The sequence below is a fragment of the Cuculus canorus genome, chromosome 12, assembly GCF_017976375.1.
Source record: "Cuculus canorus isolate bCucCan1 chromosome 12, bCucCan1.pri, whole genome shotgun sequence".
NCBI lineage: Eukaryota > Metazoa > Chordata > Aves > Cuculiformes > Cuculidae > Cuculus > Cuculus canorus.
Genome location: NC_071412.1, coordinates 9,045,910 through 9,065,295, shown reverse-complemented (window position 1 = coordinate 9,065,295; position 19,386 = coordinate 9,045,910). Strand labels below are relative to the sequence as shown.

Genomic DNA, 19,386 nt, shown 5'->3' with positions numbered 1-19,386 from the left:
TCTGTTTCTCTTCTTTTGCTCTATATTACCAAGGTCATATGCTTGGAAACTGGCTGCTTTGTTGAAAAGTATATATACTTTGTTTGAAAGTACGTATATTTCCCCAAACTGAAGCAGTAATCCTCCTTTTGGACAGAACGTTTGATTGTAGTAGAAATGATTGCAGTGTCACAAACAGAGGATTATAATTTTCAGTGGAAATCATAAAAGCAGGTTGAAAAGGACTCCTAAGAAGAATGCAGCTTGTTCTTATGCAAATTTTCTCAGGTAATACAGCTGCAAGATGAGAAATCCTGAAAGCCTGTAATCTGGAGTTAGCATCTTCTCTGCTAATAAGGGTTTGTCTGCTTTGCCTTGAACGGTCAGTAAATTTTCAAAGGCTTGGAGACTTGTGGTTTATTTTTACAAGGTCTATATGCTTCTCACCTGATGCTCTGGGAGATGAAGCATTTATCAGCTGCTGTGCATTTTTTTTCTGCTGGTCTCCATCTCTGAAAAAGCGCATGTTGAAATATCCATGGCAGAACAAGGGGAAACGTAAACTGCTTTTGTGTAAGTCTCATCAGTTATCCCACTTGCTAGAGACAGCTGTCTCCCCCTCGCCCTACCTCTGTCTCTCTGATCTTGTCTCCCTTTATTCATTCTGTTCCTTACAGTCTTCAAAGACCTGATTTCTTTTCCTCTTTCTCTCCAAAAGCACAGTAAGTGGAGATGTTAAACAGAGCCTGTGCTGGTGGGATTATTTTGGGGGAAAGGCTTATAGGTGGCTTGCAAAAGTGTGCATCCAACTGCCAGGTCTAACTGATACTTGTCCTTGGTAAGCAAGTCCAAGTGTCTAAGGTCACATGTACGCTGCTCGTATGGAAGCACCATAGCACTAGAAGCTTCAGTTTTGATGTCAATTTTCTGTTTTCCTTTTAATAATAATTTTCACAGCTAAAATTAAGTTGAATATATCCATCAGCCATTTTAGTGGCCGACAGTTTGCTTTGTACCACTGGATGTGTGGGCTGGTGATAAAATGACCCTTTGGACTCTGGAGAGCTGTAAACCCTGGTTAGCACTTGATGGGCAGCTGTTTCACCTGAAGGAATTTTCCTGATGCTTGATTTCTGACTCTGGAGTCCATCATTCCTGGAACCCATAGCGTGATGTTCCACCTAACCCAGCCTCTTAATGAAATGATCACTGACTTGCCCTTGGGCTACCTGGTAAAATCTCCTTTTGACCCACCTTTGTCATGTATTTAACTCTTCATATAATATTATATTACAGGTTTGTTACACAAGCCTATATTAAATAAGAGCAGACATCAAAGAGGAGGGTCCTGCAGTACTTTTGCCTGAATTACCCTCAGTGTTATCAGCCATTTTCTAGGTGGTTATACAGAGTATTCAAAACAAAAGAGAAAAAAAAATCATCAGATTTTCAGTATCATTTCCTGTTTTTTTGCTAAATATGACAAACGGCAAGAAGGGGGCTCTGTCAGAATGATTATGATGACACCTGGAAGAAAACAGCCAACAAGCTCCTTGCTTATACTCCCATCCTTCAGCTTCAAAGAGAGAAGCTACCAGGCTGAGGGAAGCCCTTTCCAATGCGATTTCTCATTCCTTTCTGATAAAGTATAGATGCTTTTTGTGCTTTCCTATGTGCCTTTGGCTTGGAAAATCAATGACTGCTTTGTTGTTTTAGAAATGCTAATACAATAAATTGTAGAATCAGAGTTGCTTTCTGTCACTGATCCAGAGGTTGTATGGAGTGATAGGTGGGGAGGCTGTCTTTGATGGTGTTTGCTGAAGATGACCAAAGAGAATTTGTGATACGGGAAAAAAAAGAAATTAGCCTGAGGGAGTAATTTATAATTTAGGAAAAACGTCTCAGGTAGCTCTTGAGTTGTTTCAGCATAAGGCAGTGGACGTAGAATGCTTGAAAGGTTAGAATAATGAAAATTGAAATGGGAGAGGGAGATGCGGAGCTGTCGATGGCTCTGTGTCCTTAGCTCTCACCTGTGGATCTCTGTGTGAGGACCTATTTAAAATAATTTTTTAAGGAGACCAACACTCAGAAGGTCTCAGGATAATCACTTCTGAACATCTGCACGTTAGTATTCCACCATGGAAGCTGGCATGTGCCATGTGGTGTGGTCTGGGCAAGAAACCCACCACCAGGTGGAAGCTCTGCTCTGAGGCCATTGGCAGAAGGTCTTGGAGGAAATGAGTGATTTTGTGGAGAGCAGGCTTAGACCTGGAAAAAAACAGTCTGCTTCAAGGCATGATCAAATGGCTTTGGAACAAAATATGGGACCCTCAGGACTGGAATAATAAGAGATTGTGTAGGCTGAAATTTGGATGCATTCTGGAGCTATTTGTGCTACCCTGAAGCCACAAGTACATTGGCAGAGCCGATAAGCAGCCAGGACAGGAACAGAGCAGGATGCTGTGAGACCACACTGGCTGGTTTATAGACAAAAGCAATGCGTGCCAGTTGTCTGTTGTGTTATTTTATATTTGGCTGAAGTTATAACTCACAGAATCAAGTGAAGAACATATTTTTTTTCCTATAGGAGTTGTAAGAAAACCAAGGAACAAAGGATTTGACTACTAAAAAGATATAATTAAAAAATGGCCAGCAGACTAGATAGGAGACTATCTAAAACATGTTTAACAAGATGCTAATTATGATTCCCCATAACACAAGGATAAAGAAACACAATGGCTGAGAGTGTTAATAGTGCCTCAATAACGTGGTGGATTTTTTTGAAAGAGATTGGAGGATGAAGGAGAATGGTATATAAAGTTTATAAAGTTTCACACACAGATTTCAAGGGTCAGCCAAGACTGACTTTCATGCTGATTGGCTTGCTGAGCATCCTAGATGAGTCAAAGCAGATAAAGAGAGCTCCTGGGGAAAACAACAACAACAAAAAGCATAAAATAATTTGGGGAATTATGGAGTGAGACACAAAAGGACTGTTTGTGTCATCAACACCTATTTAAAACGCTGGAAAATGGTAGGTAGGATACATGAGGCATTCTTAGGATGGGAAGAAATAGATAGTAAGTTGGCTCCAGATACCACTCTGTGAATTGGAGCTGGTCAATATTTATAATTTTAATGAATGGAAGAAAAGGAAAACTGTAAGATAATAAGATTTACTGTTTGCAACTGGTACAAACTGTACAGTAGAAAGGAGAACTGAAAAATTGTGAGTACTTGAAAGGAAGATGAAACATAGGCAGTGGCAGGGTAAAGCATGTTCGAAGGAATAGTTTAAAGCATTCAGACACATGGTTGGGCTCTGAATTAGCATTAACCATTCAGGAAAACACAAGTAGCTATTATAAAGACAGCTTGATAAAGATGTCTGTGCTATGTGCAGCAGCAGCAATAAAGAAAAAAGTGAATAAGATGCCTGCGTATGTAAAGAAAGGGGTAAACTTGGAAGATGTTATAATATCCCTGTAGACATGAATGGCCGTACATCCTGGGGAATACTGTGTTTGTTATGGGTCATTGTGTTTGTAAGAGACAAAGCAGTGATACAAAGGGGCTAGAGCGTGCACATGGAAGGGTTTAGTGGCCTGGAGGGCAGCTTCAGTATGGGGAAAGCGTTAGGGGTACTAGAGGTGATGAGTTATAAAGGGAAGGAATAAAGCATTACAGTGCAGAGCGCACAACAGCGTGCAGAAGTAACACTGAGTACTGTGTTGGGGAGAGGCTTTGCAGCAGTGTGGGTGTTTGTCGGCAGCGTAGCAGGAAGCTGGCTCACCATCCTGGTGGATTCTCCTCTACCTAACATTGCTGCCAGGCCAAGGCACGGGTTCACTGGCTTGCTAGTCTCCATAATACACTGGGTTGTGAAAGCAGAGGTTGGAGGTAACGGTGGGGCATTGTGTTATCAGGCTGGAGCAACCAGAGTGATGCTTGATCATGCTGTATTGGCTTCTCACTAAGTGTACTCTAATACCTCAGTCTCTGTTCATGCAACAGTGAGAGGTACTGTGATCCAGGAGTCTCATTTTGGATCGGAAATAAAAACATATTAGCCTTGATGTGCCATTTTCATCACCTCAGTTGTAGCATGTCTTTTATTGGGATGAGAGGGAAAGGCTCTAAGGTTTCCTCTATTATAGTTTATAGCACAGTGAGTTTTAAAATACTAACTATTTTGGAAGTTCCCAGTATTTTTATTGTCAAGCTACATGAAAAATATCAAGGTGTTGTGTGCTATGATACAAAGATATGAGGCCATTTCATTAAATTAAGATGCAACAATAGATTCTTTGTCCCTCCTATGCTGAAAAAGTGGGTATGAAAGTGGGTAAATTCATAGCCGAAAGTATGACTTGAATGGGCCAAGAGTTTGGTCACTTTTCTGAACACTGAAGTTATTTATACAGGCAAACTTTAAAATGGAAGTGGAAAGGAGGAAAAGTGATCGAGGGATTAGGCTGCCAAATTAGGACTTGCAAAATTTCAGCTTCTTGCTTTCCCAGACTGCTTTTAAGAGCTAATTCATTTGACACAGATTCTCAGACATTGTTAGAGCTCCACGTCACACTTAGTCTTCAGATACCTCAGGCTATAGCCTGTCTGTGACTGGTTCCATGTGCCACAGTGTTCAGATAACAGGAAAAAAGTATGAGTGTGAAATGAAGTCATGGATAGACTGCTAATGAATTTTTCACCATCAGATGGGGTGACACAGTTAACTTGTTGCAAATACTGGAAGCATGGAGAAGAAAAGTTTTCTTGAATAAAACACTCTATTATCACCAATGTAAGGTAGCTTGTTTTCCTCACACTGACCCAGAATCCCTGTGTGACTTTAAACAGTTCCCTAGTTGTGTTCTCTCTTATTCATTGCATAGTGCAAGCTTCTCCTCCCTATAACTGTCACAGTCCTTAGATCAGAAGTTCAGACACTCCTGACCCCATCACTGTGAAAAGATGCAGACTCCTCCCAAGTGCTTGGTTCTGACCTGGTATGTCATTCCCTCAACCTTTTCCATGCTGTTTGAAAAGACATTGTGGGATGAGGTGAAAGATTACTTAGTGTCTGCAAAGAGAGGGATAATACATGGATGCTAGTCCAGGTTCATCCAGAACATAAGAATAGGTCCTTACCACGTCACATGGTTATGAATGAGACAGAAAACCAATGCACTACTCGGTTTTATTGGAAAGAAAGAACTCTACAAAGAATAGCATCTTCCTGTATGGTTTCTTTATGTAGGGGAAAATACCCTCATTTCTCTTTATCTTTTTGTTTGTCTTTTGTTCCTGATATGACCACAATAACAGATCACATAAAAAACAGAAAGTGTAGTCTCTCCCTGTATCATTTATGAAGCAGTCTACCAAACCTGGGGTTTATGTACCACCTTCAATCATGTACAGCAATGAAGAACAGCTATAACAGCATCCAGTGGACATGGAAACATTCCCTATCTAACTAGTACCACTCTGTACGCATTTAGTCATTGGAGAGGTGGGAACTTAAAGGCAACCCTGTCCCCATTCTGGTTAGTTTGCAATTTGTTGACATAAAACCAAGGTAGCGATTTGAGGGATAGAGTGGCCAAGAAAAACAGCTGGCCGAGGTTGGCCAATACAACACTCATGTAATTTCTTTGCCTCTTCCAGCACTTGATTAGCTTGCCATATATTGAGGATGGAGTCATTAATGGGAGCTAATTAAGAAAGAGCGAGAGAACACTGATGGAGGAGCAGAGAAGAAGTTGGAGTGGAGAGAAGGGCAGAGGGAAAGAAAAGGGAAACAGCTGTGGTAATATTGAGAAGAAAAAATGTAGAGATGGGAATGTCAGACAAATAGCTAGCCAGCACAGTGGTCTACTTCATGCAGTAGACCTGCAGAATTCATGATCTAAATGCTTGTTTTGCTGAAGAACTTGCCCACAAGTTTTCATTCACTAAATCTCCAGTTCTGCTATGAGCAGATTGTTTAGAACTATTTCTCCAGAAGATTGGAATAGTGTTGCATGCAACATGTCTTTAAGCAGTGAAAGAGTCTATTTGAATGTTTAAAACAGTAACTGCTTTTGCTTCCCTACCCAAGAAGTTTGCTGAACCAAAACACCAGCTGAGTTCAGCAAGTTTTATAAGGAGATTCAAAGCAGGCCAGGCCTTGCTTCCTCGCCACGTGGCCCAAGTACCACAGGTAATGAGGACAGATGTTCAGAGCAAAGCACGCCTCTTCAAGGGTGAGAAGGGGATAGAGGTTTTCATTAGCTTTTCTCTTGTTGTTGCTCCTCTATATCAGCATCCATTGACCTCAACAACCCCTCCTTCTTCCTCATTCTTTTATCTCTCCTGTCCTTTTATCTTCTGTCTCTAACCCCAGCCCCTCTCATCTTTCTTTCTAGAAATTCCTGCTAGCCTACTTTTTTTTCTTGCATCTTCAAACTTTTTCTGCTTGCTTAATCCTCTTTAAACATTTTGGCCCAAATTCCCATCCTCATCCCCTCCACTTCATCTGTTTTACATGCCATACCTGCAGCTTAGGTGTCTCTGAGGGATGAGAAAACCTGGCTTATTCCCTACTGTCCTACTTGTCTAAATAGCCAGTTCCCCAGCGTGGGTCTGCATACTTTATTTCACAGAGGTAGAAAGGATGGTAGTATCTTCAAGGGCTGGCCCAAGCTAAAATTAAGGCTGCAAACTCAGATACCGAATGTTTCATTCAGCTCCCTGGTTTATCCTCTAGAGCCTCCAAATGTTTTCTATTAGTATTCTGAGTGGGAGCTCACTGATGGAATTAGTGAGAAACCAGACTGTCAATTTATTTATATCCAGCCTTAGGGCACAACCATTGTGCATGTGTAAAGCTATTGAGATGCAGAGAATATTCTGTAAGTGTGTGTGTATATGTATTGACTGGGAGTGAGTCTGCAGGCAAAAGCTGTTGTCCCAAGGGCTGCACAGTGACCAGAAGTGGGAGAGGCTGCTGAAGCGGCCACACCGACTGCCAAAGATACTTTTTCTCTGAGCACAGGAAACAATCTCTCTGAAATCTTTTGTCTATCTGTGTTTATTAGTATCTTCTAACTCTAATTTTACTGTAGCTCTAGTTACCTTGTGAAAAAAATTCTAATTTAACTTCTGGAGTCTTTCCACCTTGTTCAACAATATCTGCGTTATGAAACTATTGCTGCCTTTGGCTGCAGGAGTGCTTAAAGCATATGAGTAAAGAATAACAAAGGTTTTCCATTCTATTGTTTTTTAGCCTGTGAAGCATTTTAAGGGCAAGTTGAGAGATATCGGAAATGTTTTACTGTTGTTATTCATTTGATGTATGAATGATGAGTATGAACGAAGTGTTTTTTCAGTATGATTCAATCAATTTTATTTAGGAAAATCTGCATTGACAATGTTCTGGCCACGTGACAAGTCAAGAAATAGTTGTTTTTCCTGCTCCCCAGTTTCCTATTACTGTGATAGTGTCAATAAAGAAACAAAGGTGAGCATTCTACTGCCCCAGCTGTTATGCTAGGAACAGTTTTGGCAGAAAAGGCAAGAAATTAGTTGGTCTAACTAGACCAAGAGTTAATAGACTGTTTCATTCATCCTGCTGCATTGCCTGCCTCTGGAATTTATTTCTTCCCATCAAAATTATATATATCCTAAACTTGGGCTGATAGTAGGTGTCACCTCTTCTCATGCTGTCTGCTGCAGTATAAAAAGGTCAAAAGGGGTTAGGAGATATTGTTTAACTCCATTAATCTATATACCATCCAGGAAACAATTAACCTGTTATGCCTTAACGTGATGCCTTCAAAAGACTGCGTGATAGCGCCCATGGGATCAATGGACATATTTGTATTGTGCAGTGGAGCACGACGCATCAAGCTGATGCTGGTCCCAACTGGTACTTTCATGCAACAGAGCAGAAACTGTGATGTGAGCTGATCATCAGAGTCGGACAGCTTTGTTAGCGTATTTCTGAGACTAGGCTAATTAACTTGTCTGCGGCTTTCTGGTCAGTGATACTCTTTCCTGCTTCAGAATTTGCTTAGATTTTCCTGACTTGGAAGACTTTGCACTATGCTTCACCACTCACATAGACATGTCCAAAGGAAAACAGAACCATCAGATATTGTGCTAGAGAGAAAGATGGGTTCACAGAAAATCCAGACTGGCAAGACACCGCAGGGGAGATGTTATTGGGTAGAACAGATTCCCCCTGTACAGCTGTGGCCCTGAGTGCTGTACAGCTACAATGGAAATGCCTGTTGACCAGGCTTCCCTTTCAGCATTGTAAGAGGGACTGATTATTAACCGCTACACCAGCTCCTGGGGTTGCTGGTAGATGTCATCACTAACATTAGTTTGATACGTCACTTCTGTCAACAGCTTCAGTTTAATGGTAGTCATGCTATGCACCTCCCACTTCACCTTCTGCTGAAAGCTGAGGAGAGAGGAAGGAGAAAGAATTCTCAGAGTTAAAATATAAAAGTCTGTGTTTGAAGTGAATAAAGTATGTTAACAAGTAATCCTCTAGCTAAGGTTTCCAGCTGTTACTCCTGAGCTGTCTGGAATCAAAGCAATATGGGTCCGTCGTACAGCAGCTAACTTCAGTGCACAAGCAATTACTGTCTGAGGCTTCTGAGGTATTTTACAGTTTTATTATTATTATTTCTCTGCTCATAGTTTCTTAAGGCCTCTTCATATCCTGAATAAAGCCCTAGGGAATCATAAAGCCACAGGCTGAATTTTAGCACTGTCACTATTCACATCTCCTGGATTGATAGGTATTTAGCGTGTTGCCTTGATCTTGGAAGCAGGACCCCAAGATGCACCTCAGGGAAAGCCGTGAGATGTTCTTTGTGGGTTTTGCCCCTCAGAAAATAACACTTTTGCTGTGGAAATGACATATTTTTGCTCAGAAATGTCACCACTTTGCCTGCCGATTGTAACTCTGCCACACTAAAATATCTTAAGTCTGTTAAAATAAAATAATAAAACATTTAGGAATCTATGCAGAGCTCCTAAGCACTCTCATTCTTTTGCATTAATGACCTTTGATTCCGGTAAGCCTCTCTCTTCTTACCTCTGTTGTCTCAGCACTTTTAATTATTGCTATAGTTCATTGTACCTGGATCCTGTTTGACAACACTTGCAGTGTAGGTGAATAGGGTAAAGAGAGGAAATGGTGTCAGAGATTTGCCTGCCGTAACAACATTTTTTTTTGTTGGAGCTTGAGCAGAAGTCAGAGACCCCACCTATCAATGGAGCTATGCTTTCTCTGATTGCTTGTAGGCTCTTCTGGTCAGGTTCTGTGCTTTTCTAGTTGTTTGAGCACTCAGTGTATGCTTCAACTGTGTATTATTTTGTGGCGTTCATGTTCATTCTCATAATTACACTTTCATGCTTCACTTATAGTGTCTGAGGATAGAAACAGAATTGCAACATCTTCACTATAGGAAATGTATTTGTGATCAGACAGAGTATTTGTAATGCCAGATGACATTTGCTTATGCTGAACCTGCTAGACCCGAAGTGGTGGGTTTCACCCTGTCCAAGTAGTTTGGGTCCTCTAACAAAAATGCAGAAAAAAACATGTTTGTAAGGGGGCTGCAGAAGTTTATGTGTGAAACCTCTTCTTTCTTCCATCCAACCACATGGGTTTGGTTCAGAAACAATCTTTCAGCTCTACAGAGAGACCCAGGGATCCTAAAACAATTTACGAAAGCAACAACTTTATACAGAGGAAAAAAATAAATCAACTTGATATCGAATTTCAGCCTCCTGTCATGGATTACCAAAAAATATACAGGTTCAGTACCCAAAACATATCCACTAACAAATACCTAGTAGAGAGTCAAGTGCAGGCCATGCTAGTGCGGAGCTCATACCATGCATAAGACTAGTGCAAGGACTGTGAGTGTGGACTCTTGAAAGTTGCTAAGGAAACAGTCTTGGAAATTGAGCTGGAGGTCTCATCGGAAGGTTGGCTGCATGTTTTGTGCTGCAAAAGCGCACACGGCTGATGTTGGCAGAGGCAGCATTTCTTCAACAATTGATTTCAACCCCTGATGTGTTAGCATTAAGGAGTACACATGATGCAGTTACTAAATGCCAAAGATGAGGGAGTTTGCAGGTTCTTAGTTTCTTTTTTGTATATTCGAGTTTTGTTTGTCTCTTGCCTTCTCACCGCTTGTATGAAATTACCATTCTGTGCAGGCGATCAATGCGTTCCTTCTTCGCTAGATCTTTATTTTTTTAATTAGTGAAAAAACAAACACAGACTATTCATAATTAGGGTTCTTCCAAGTGAGGATCCACAGCTTGGAGGAGTCCTCCCTTGAAAGATGGTGTTGATAATAGAGACCCTGTTTGTGCTTCTCTGCTAGAGACACATCAGCTTTTAATAGACTAAGAAATTCCTTAGAGGTGTTTGTTATTTTGCAATTACTTTGCAATTGATTTTCTTAAAAAACAATTCATAATTTGTTAAAGATCTCTTCCTCTCTTCTCTCCCCACCCCCACCTCCACGTTCCCTTTTTATCTTTGCTACTGCCCAGTGTTTACACTGAGCCTTTTTTTTAATCCCCTTCCATAGCTTAGGGAAGTGACTTGTCTACAGAGAGAAAGAAAAAATGAGTCATAACGATTTGTAAAAGTGCATTTGCAGTGAGGTCCTCCTGGGGTCTGAGTCTAATTCTTGAAATGACTTCTGCAAATGTAGTTGAGGCAGTTAAACTGTTTCCCTCTGTTTCCGCATTTGTAAAACAGAGGCTGTTCTCAAATAGCTTCTGTAGACTAAGTGCTGTCAGTTAATTTACAAATGATATTGTGGGGGAAATTTCCATATGTGGGAAATGTGAATGACCCCCTAATTGGGAGTGGAAGGAGAAATGCTAAAAGTTGTCCATTTTCTGAAAAACAAGCCTAACCCTTTCCACGTACCTGTGAAATGCACACTCGGCACTGAGACTTTCTGCTTTTCTCCATTAGGGCCTACAGCTAGGAACTCAAGAGCTGGAGGAGATGGGAAGCAAGCTTTGCCTTGGTTTGCTCATTCTTCACCTCAAATCCCTACCCTGCAGCAAGAAGCTGATGGCTCAGGCAGCACTCCTGCTAGATCTGGAGGAGGAGATAACAGACCGGGCACAAAGGTTAGTGACAGTAGTATTCAGAAGGTTCTCCGGTGGTAATTAAGTTGGTGGGAATATGTTTAGGGTTTACGTCTGCAGAAATACTCTCTTTATGGCTGAGAATTCCATCTCGGGATCTGGATTGTATTGAGAGTAAACGGAAAAGAAGATCCATTTGACTTCCTAAAACAGTGGTTCCACACTCTGCAGCCTTTTATGTGGATAAAAAAGGTGAAAGAAAATCACTTCTTTCCTGTTTTCCAGCAAATTTTCATTTTTCTATCAAAACTGATTACTGAAGCCATAGGGCAAGTACTGACTCAGAAAAATGCATGATCAGGAAATATTTTTCTGCTTACTGAGTGTCGGAAGATGTTCTGTCCGCCTTATATCCTCCATGGAGAGGATCTCTTACAAGGAAGACATCATCCAAGTGCTGCAGGGTAGGGAACAAATACTGCAAAATAGAAAAGAAATTTGACTCCATAATTTAGAAACTGTAGGCCTAATTCTGCAAGAATAATCCCAAATTCCTCTTTTCCTCACTGATTTGAGCCCCCGGACATTTAATTCATAGATTTATGAACTTTTGGTGCATAGGAAGAAGACACGATCCCACTGATTATTCAGGATATGTTTTTCCAAATCGCAAAATTAATTTCTTTGCTTTCTACATTCAGTGGGATGTGTTTAAGTGAGGTTGCCTCACTGTAAGTATATTGAGAGCTTGACTTCAATAACTGTCAGAGTATGGGACTCTTCATCTCAAATTTTCAATGAAGCAGAAATACGTGTTCTTCCTAGACCACTGTCACTTGTTAGTGCTATGCACAAGCACATATGCTTGCAATAATGTTTTTCCAAGACAAATGGAGAAAGAAAACTTAATGATGTGATGTGATTTGAAGCTCCCTAATGGCTTTGTCATCAAAGAGCTCTCTCAGTTTCATCAATGAAAAGCAAGCTTTTCAGTTGCAGAAATGCCCCCATAATTTATAGCAGGCTTCCAGTCTTCCCCCTGCAGGAATACTTAACCGACATTACCACCACCTGTTCCTCATGCCGAAAACCATTCTTACAAGCTTGTTCACAGTTTTAACTGTTTATGAGGGACAATGAAAAAAAAGAGCTAAAACATAGAGACGTTCCTTTGGATTTACTGTGCTTGCCTACACGTGTGAACATATAAATGAAGCTATTAAGGCGTATGCTAAACACCATGCATGTTGTGGACAGCCACCAGACAAATTGATGCATTAGAGAGGACTACTAAAACCTAGCTAGACAGATGATTTTGAGATATAAATAAAACTCTCAGTCTTGAACTGGTGCTAGAAGGGCCTTCGCATGAAAATAACTTCTTTTATGAGAAGAAAAACGTTGAAACCTGACTAGCCTCATACACTGGAAAAAGCCATCTGCTCATAGTGACTCAGTGAACATTTTCCCTGCTCTTTGTAGTCTTCTGTTACTTTTACCTTTAGTTGATTTTATATTACTGGGAATTCATTCTGTTTTCCCAGAATTGCCAGTAGTTGATCAGTACCAAAATAATACTAAGAAGCTCTCGACTTACGTATATTTTTAAAGAAGTTAAAAACCATTCTCTTAGTTTGTAAAACTCCCATATTGTTCTGAATGTGTCTATAGTATCTCAAAACAAACCATCTACCCCTTCAAGTTTGCTCACTGTTAGTGAGTACCTCTGTGGCATCCAAGGATGTAATGTCATTGCTAAAAGGCAACATGACAGTTACATGTTCACTTTCACTCCACTGGGTACAGTTGCAAGTTTGTGGAATTTTAGTGGCTTAGGTGCAATTTGTTACCATTTGCAGATGAGTTAAACAGATGAATTGTTTAGTCCCACTTAGCTATGTCATATTGCAGAAGCTTGTGGCAGAAAGTTGAGGAAGGGAAATGCAGAGACCAAAAGGTTTTCCAGCACATTCTTTTTAAAGAAGAAATAATTAATGGAAAACGATTGTGTAATGTATTGATTCTGATTCAGAAAACTGATACTTCACTCCTCAGTTTCTGTGAGTCTAGCCAAGAAAACTGCGTGATTTGATTTTAGTGGGAATAGGAGCCCTACTGGTACCAATGGAAGATTGCAGAATATAGAGAACACACTGATAAAGGCAGGATGGCAACTATTTCTACATCTCTCTCTTACCTCACAGACTTTGGAAAAAAAAATTATTCGCAATCAGAATGTTTCTCTGGAGGAAACTGAGAGGTATTACTCAGTCTAGTCTTACTCTGTAAAGATTAGAATCATAGCATCGTAGGACAATTTGGGTTGGAAAGAGACCTTAAAGATCATTTAGATTCAACTCCCCTGACACAAGGGGGACACCTTCCACCAGACCACATTGCTCAAAGCCTCATCCAGGCTGGCCTTGAACACCTCCAGGGATGGGGCATCTACAGCTTCTCTGGGCAAGTTGTTCCAGTGCCTCACCACCTTCATAGTGTAGAATTTCTTTCTTATATCTATTCTAAATCTACCCTCTTTCAGCTCAAACCCATTACCCCTTATCCTATCTCTACATGCCCTTGTAGAGGGCCTTATAGGCCCTATTTAGATACTGGAAGGCTGCTATATTCACTTTAATCTAGTTCTTTTAAGTGGCACAAGGAGGTCATCAAAGCCTTGCAGCTTGTTGGTGGTATATCATCACATCAGTGGAAGTTACACTCTGCTGTTTCCTAGACTAGACCTGTCTCTATGGGTTGAAGGAGGATGAAATTTTTGTAGCTTAAAATTAATTCTATCTTCTCTGGTAATAATAATAAAAAAAACATAGCATCCTTCCATGTTTTCTATGCTCTTTGTTTTTGAAAGTGTGAATGAACGTACCCAGATATTTGTGGGGATCCCTCAGGTGCATCACAGAAAAGGTCTACGCAGTTACCCCATGGAATTTTTTGTTTTATGCTTTACATTATAAACAGCGGTGGCTTTAAACAGCTTTCAGGCTATCTGCATTCCCATCTGCATTATCCTGATCCCAGGAAATGATAAGCATGACAGATAGTTAATTAAGAAGCAATGGATGCAGCTGTGGCTAAAGTTTTCTGTCAAAGCAAAGTGTGTCCCAAAGACTGTCCTGATGACATGTGTAGAAAAAGATACAAATACGAGTATAAAAAGCCACCAGTATCAAAAGGAAAGAATTAGTATTGTTCAACTTTGATGAAAACAGAAGCTTTATTTAGTTGTTATGGTTTTGTTTTGCAGAAAGCTACCTGAAAGTAAGCTGTGAGCAGTGTGATGTGTTGCATGGTGCTTATGTTAAATATGTCTAACTCAGTCTAATAATGCTTCATAAATACACATTTCTGAGTGCCCATCCCTGTAGTACTCCGGGTGACAGGTCAAGCCATGGAACAAGAAGTTAATCCAGCACTGGATATAGCTGACTCCCAGATGAAATGTTTCATTGTAAAGGTACATAGATCAAAAGCCGTGGAGCCAGAGGTCTGTTCTGTTGTGAAGTCCCTGCAGTTCATGTCCTGTCTTTGTTTCTCTTTGCCCTGGTATCTGGTGTGCGTGGCATTGGTTTGGCATCTCAGCATCTCCCTCTGACAGCAAACATTTTCACCTGTCAAGGTTTATAACTGTATGTGTCTTTTAATTTTTCTCTTCAGGCTATCTCTGTTCTGGGTATTTTGCAGCCTTATTCTTTCACTACTGCTGTGAATGGGATGAAGGAGCAGGCTGGACCCTGTGTGCTTTCCTGAAATAACTATTTGCTGTGCACTTTATATAACTCTGTCAGAATCAGTGGTCAGTAAATTGGAGCAAAGTAATAGCTGTCACGCAAGTGACTGGTCTAACAGAGGCATCCTATGTGAATGGGGGCTTTCTCACACCAGATCAGGTCCATTATGTCTCCAATTAGGCAAAGAAAGGTGAAAGAAGTCTTTAGGCCTAACAAAATACAGTTTGAGACAGGCAAGATTTTCTTCCTATCCCCAGTTTACAGTCTGTCTTTCCCCTAAAGGATGAACTGTAAACAGAATCATTTACAAGCATGAGCAGCGTAACTGCTGCAATAAGTTCACAGCAGAAGCTGAATGGCAAAATAGCTGCATCTGAGAATAAGCAACGGGGGCTGAACTCCCAGCAGTGGGGCTATACTGCTTGTAGGACAGTAGAGTATTTCCCCTAAAACCAGGAAATCCTTGACATCGTGAACTTGACTTAAGAGCTTTGTCACTGGTCCTCAATGTGTCTATATGGTACTTCACTCATGAACATTTCAAAAGGTATATATGCGGTACATACATAAGATTCATTAGAGCTGTAATGTGTGATGGTCAGGAAGAGGGGTTAAAATTGTTCTAGATATTAGTCAGTCTCTTAATCAGAAATCTGTGCCCCTGGGACACTTCATTTTCACTCACACACTTATTCAGGTGTTATCACCCCCACGCTGTACAGCATCAAATTAGAGACTTAGCTGTTTGTCACTTTTCTTTTCACAAATGATATTTAGGTATTTTTCTGCATGAGCCCCTTTTCCACCAGTATCGAATAGGGTTGGTCCTTTGGATCACTCTGCCAAGGTCAAAACGCATATAAGTGAATAACTTTCTGGGCTTTGTGGTCACCTTAGAAAAATAAAGCAATGTGTCAGGTGCTCATATAGGCGCTTTATTCTGCCCTCTCTCAAACTCAGCATCACAAGCACACTGTTTCTGTGCCCCAGGAAGAATCACTAATTTTGTATTTCCAGCCTCCTGCCATGCCTTGCAGTCAATTCTGGCATTCAGAAGGTCTCTGCTGGGAAAATGAAATGCCAGCTTGTACTTCCGACATCATGTTTTTTTGATAATAGCTTTCATGCCTCATTTGCTGTAAAAGTAATTAGGTTTTAAGTCAGTGCTGTCCAGGTAACTTCACATTTGTCATGGCCACAGAGAGAATGGGAAGTGACTGTGTGTACACTTGAGGCAGATATGAAAGACCGAGAGAGAAAGCAAGAGCAACACCCCACTATAGGTATCCTCTCCTTCTTCCTCATGGTTTGAACTGATGACACATTCCTTTACTTTCTTTTTCTTTGTATTCCAGGTTGTGCTAGGAAATGATTTGCATACACTGAAGCAATTGCAGACATTTGTTCATGAGACTGTGTTATATGTTGAGACAGGCTTTTGCAAAGTCATTATGCATTTTCTGCTGATTCAGATGTTATTAATCTCCTGGGTTTCTTCATCACTTCTTAGCTTTCTTGGGTAGAACCAAATCACTCTCCATCCCAGATGGTAAATATATCTAGCCCTGCTATTAATCAAAGGCAGAAGGCTTAAGCACTGCTCTGGTCCTTTGTCCAGATATAATCTTTTCATCTTTCGTACGCCGAGCAGACTTAGATTAGTCAGTCTATGGATGGTAAACACAAGAATTGACAAGAAGGATTTCCAGATTGTTTCTAACTGTACCTGCTCTTCTTCAATACCATATTGATGCACCATCGTGATCCTGGATGATATTGAGCTGTTGGATATTCCATCTTTTCACTGTAGTGCACCTGCCTCTGATCATGCATGTACAAGAATGTCCACTCATCTTTTAAGTTTTGAGGCCAAAATGTGATTCAGATCAAACTATAGTGATTCTGGGGAGATGAAGCAGATGAGAGGAAAGTTCAAACACCAAAATAATGCAGGTGGAGCAAAGTATGTTTGCTTCATTTTGAGAATCTTTAGTGCATCTTTGAATAGCAAAAATGTAGCATTATACTTGTGTGTAGAGATGGGAAATGGTTCACTTGCCTGGTGGTTTCAGTCTTCCTATATTTACCGGTGAGTGTGGGTGTCATTGCTTAAAATTATATTTGTTTTCATTATACAAACTGCAACAAATTTCAACTGAAATATTGGAGAGCACGACACTCCTTCAGTCTGCAAAATACCCCATCACCTCACAGTTAGAGTTTACTAGCGGGCATGGCATCCAGTCCCCTGAGGCTGACTGGACAGTTGAACTGCGGGGAGGCCTATGACACGTGGATGAAGATGAAGTCATCATTTAGCAAACCTCATCCCATGGAGAAAATATTAGCAGGAATTATTTGACCATTTTGAAATAAATTTCCATTTGATTGAAGTTTTATTTTTCTTTAAGTAAAGATGTGGTGCATTTCTCACCTTGATCATCTGTAGATGTTAAATACCTTGTGGCAGCTTTCAGGAGAGGAGGTTGTTTATTGATTTTATTTTTTAGCTTAGTCACAGATTTCATTGCTGGGAAAGGAATTTGAAATTTCTACTGCCTTACGAGCATTTCTGGATGTGATACTTCTGTATTTGGAAGCTGAGAGAACAGTACTGTGGAAATGCATTTACCCAAGAAAGCCAAACTATCATGTCACTTTCGTGGTGCAGAACATGGGGCAAAAGGAGTTTCTAATGTATTTCGTATAACACTTCTGAGAGCGCAGTCTTACATTAACACAATGTGACAGGTATAAGAGCAGTTGAATCTGAGCTTTGGAGTGGTTTCATGTTGCTGTAACCATTTAGGATCAGTTCAGGAAGTGCCTTAACTCCTGACTGTCTTATAACACTCTCCTGTGATCTTTCACACTGATGTTGTAAAAGACTGATGTCTTCTTGCTTCTGCAGGGTCTGACCTAAACAATTTATGCCTCTTCTATTGAGAGGAAAAAGACGCACATTTTGAGGTTGGATATAGTATAGCCTTTAGTTTTCATCGTCATTATTTGCGTTCATAACCATTTTTTCTAAATAAGAATGCGAACCTTCTTCTGTTCACCCCTTCATTCTTCTTATCCTGCATTCTTCAGCATCTTTCCTTTGTTATTGTGATACAAGCCCTGTGTATTCTTTGAATGTTCAGCCAAGCAATACAGCCTATAATGAATATATTTGGTATTCAGGAGACTTTCATGTAGCTGTTCACAGGTGAGCTACTGTAATTCAACTTTTCATTAACACTTTCAGGAGTTATCCCTGTTTTCCTTCTATTGATTTTTATTTTTTTTATTATTATTAAATACTTGGGAGCTGCATAGCTCCTGTTGATTATTATCAAATACCAGTCCAAGCTATGCTGGGTACAATTATTCATGCTTATTTCAGAGGTAATTAATTTATCATTTGATAACTAATAATAGCAATTTAAATAGCCGCAGAAAGGCAGGAAAAGACAAGAGCAAATGGAAGAGGAAGAGTTCATAGAAAGAACTTCAAATATGCACAAAAGCACTGCTTGCTAGCATATCTATCTGAGGTTATTCAAATTACTGTACACGTACAGATCTGACTGGACTACAGATAATGAACTTGTATACATCCAGCAGAACAAATGAGCTCTGCACTGCCCTTTCTGTGAGGCATATTGCTGTAGTACTGTCTGGTATTAGACATTTTCGTATTGATTAGGAGTATCTGTATTTCTGTGCTGCAGTCCTTTTCCCTTAAGATTTACTTGAATTTTGAATGCTGCTGAGGCCCTTCACGTGCTGTGATAGAAAAATAAAGCTGGTTATTGTCAGGGGCTCAGAAGTGATTCCCATTTATAAAGTGTCCCCCAAAGAAATGCATTGTGAGAGACATAGGCTTTCCTCTGAAGTGGCCATTATATAGACCGGGATAGTGCTGACACTGGACCAGAAAAGTAGTTGGGTTTTTTTTCTAGGAGAGTACAAAGGATGACGGGAGAATCAGTCTGTTTGAATATTGGTCATCTTCAGTGTAGGCATAGGTGGAATTTCAGACTGAATGTCACAGGTCTAGTGCTCAAGAGGCCCAGATGTCCAAGCATTGCAGAATTCAGAAGGAAACTGAAATGAATGCCAGGGGTCTATGAGGCTGCATAGAGCAGAATATCTCCCCCATCCGTCAGTAGCATCAGAGCCCGAGTCCTACACAGAAGTGATGGTGGCACTGGTGTACACATTAACGCTGTTGAAAGTCAATTTCCTGTCGGGGGCGAAATGTGGAATAGAAGGAACTGAATCCCCTGTAAAACCACCAGTTTTTCACCAGGTCAAAGGTTTGTACCTGTTTAAGTTACTCAGCCAACAAGAGTTAAGGAGAGCCAAATTGTTTTGATATAAAGATACTACTAGGTACATTGTGTCCCCATTCCTACATCCTTTCTGTACAAAGCGAACATGAGAGCTGAGATATGTGCTTTTGAGGCAAATAGCATATTGCAAGTCCCTTCGATCTGATGCCCAGACTGCAAATGAGAGTCTGACCGGGCCTCTTGTACTGTGGTGACAA

General features: G+C 40.5%; 1 protein-coding gene across 3 annotated transcripts in view; it reads left to right on the top strand.

Annotated features, from left to right (window-relative positions):
- Positions 1–19,386, top strand: part of AGBL1 (AGBL carboxypeptidase 1) — a 285,385-nt gene that overhangs the window by 185,682 nt on the left and 80,317 nt on the right. For all 3 annotated transcript variants that reach the window (XM_054077987.1, XM_054077988.1, XM_054077986.1), the window contains exon 22: positions 10,982–11,142. In XM_054077987.1, coding sequence (XP_053933962.1) covers positions 10,982–11,142 — 161 coding nt within the window. The remainder of the gene's footprint in view (positions 1–10,981; positions 11,143–19,386) is intronic.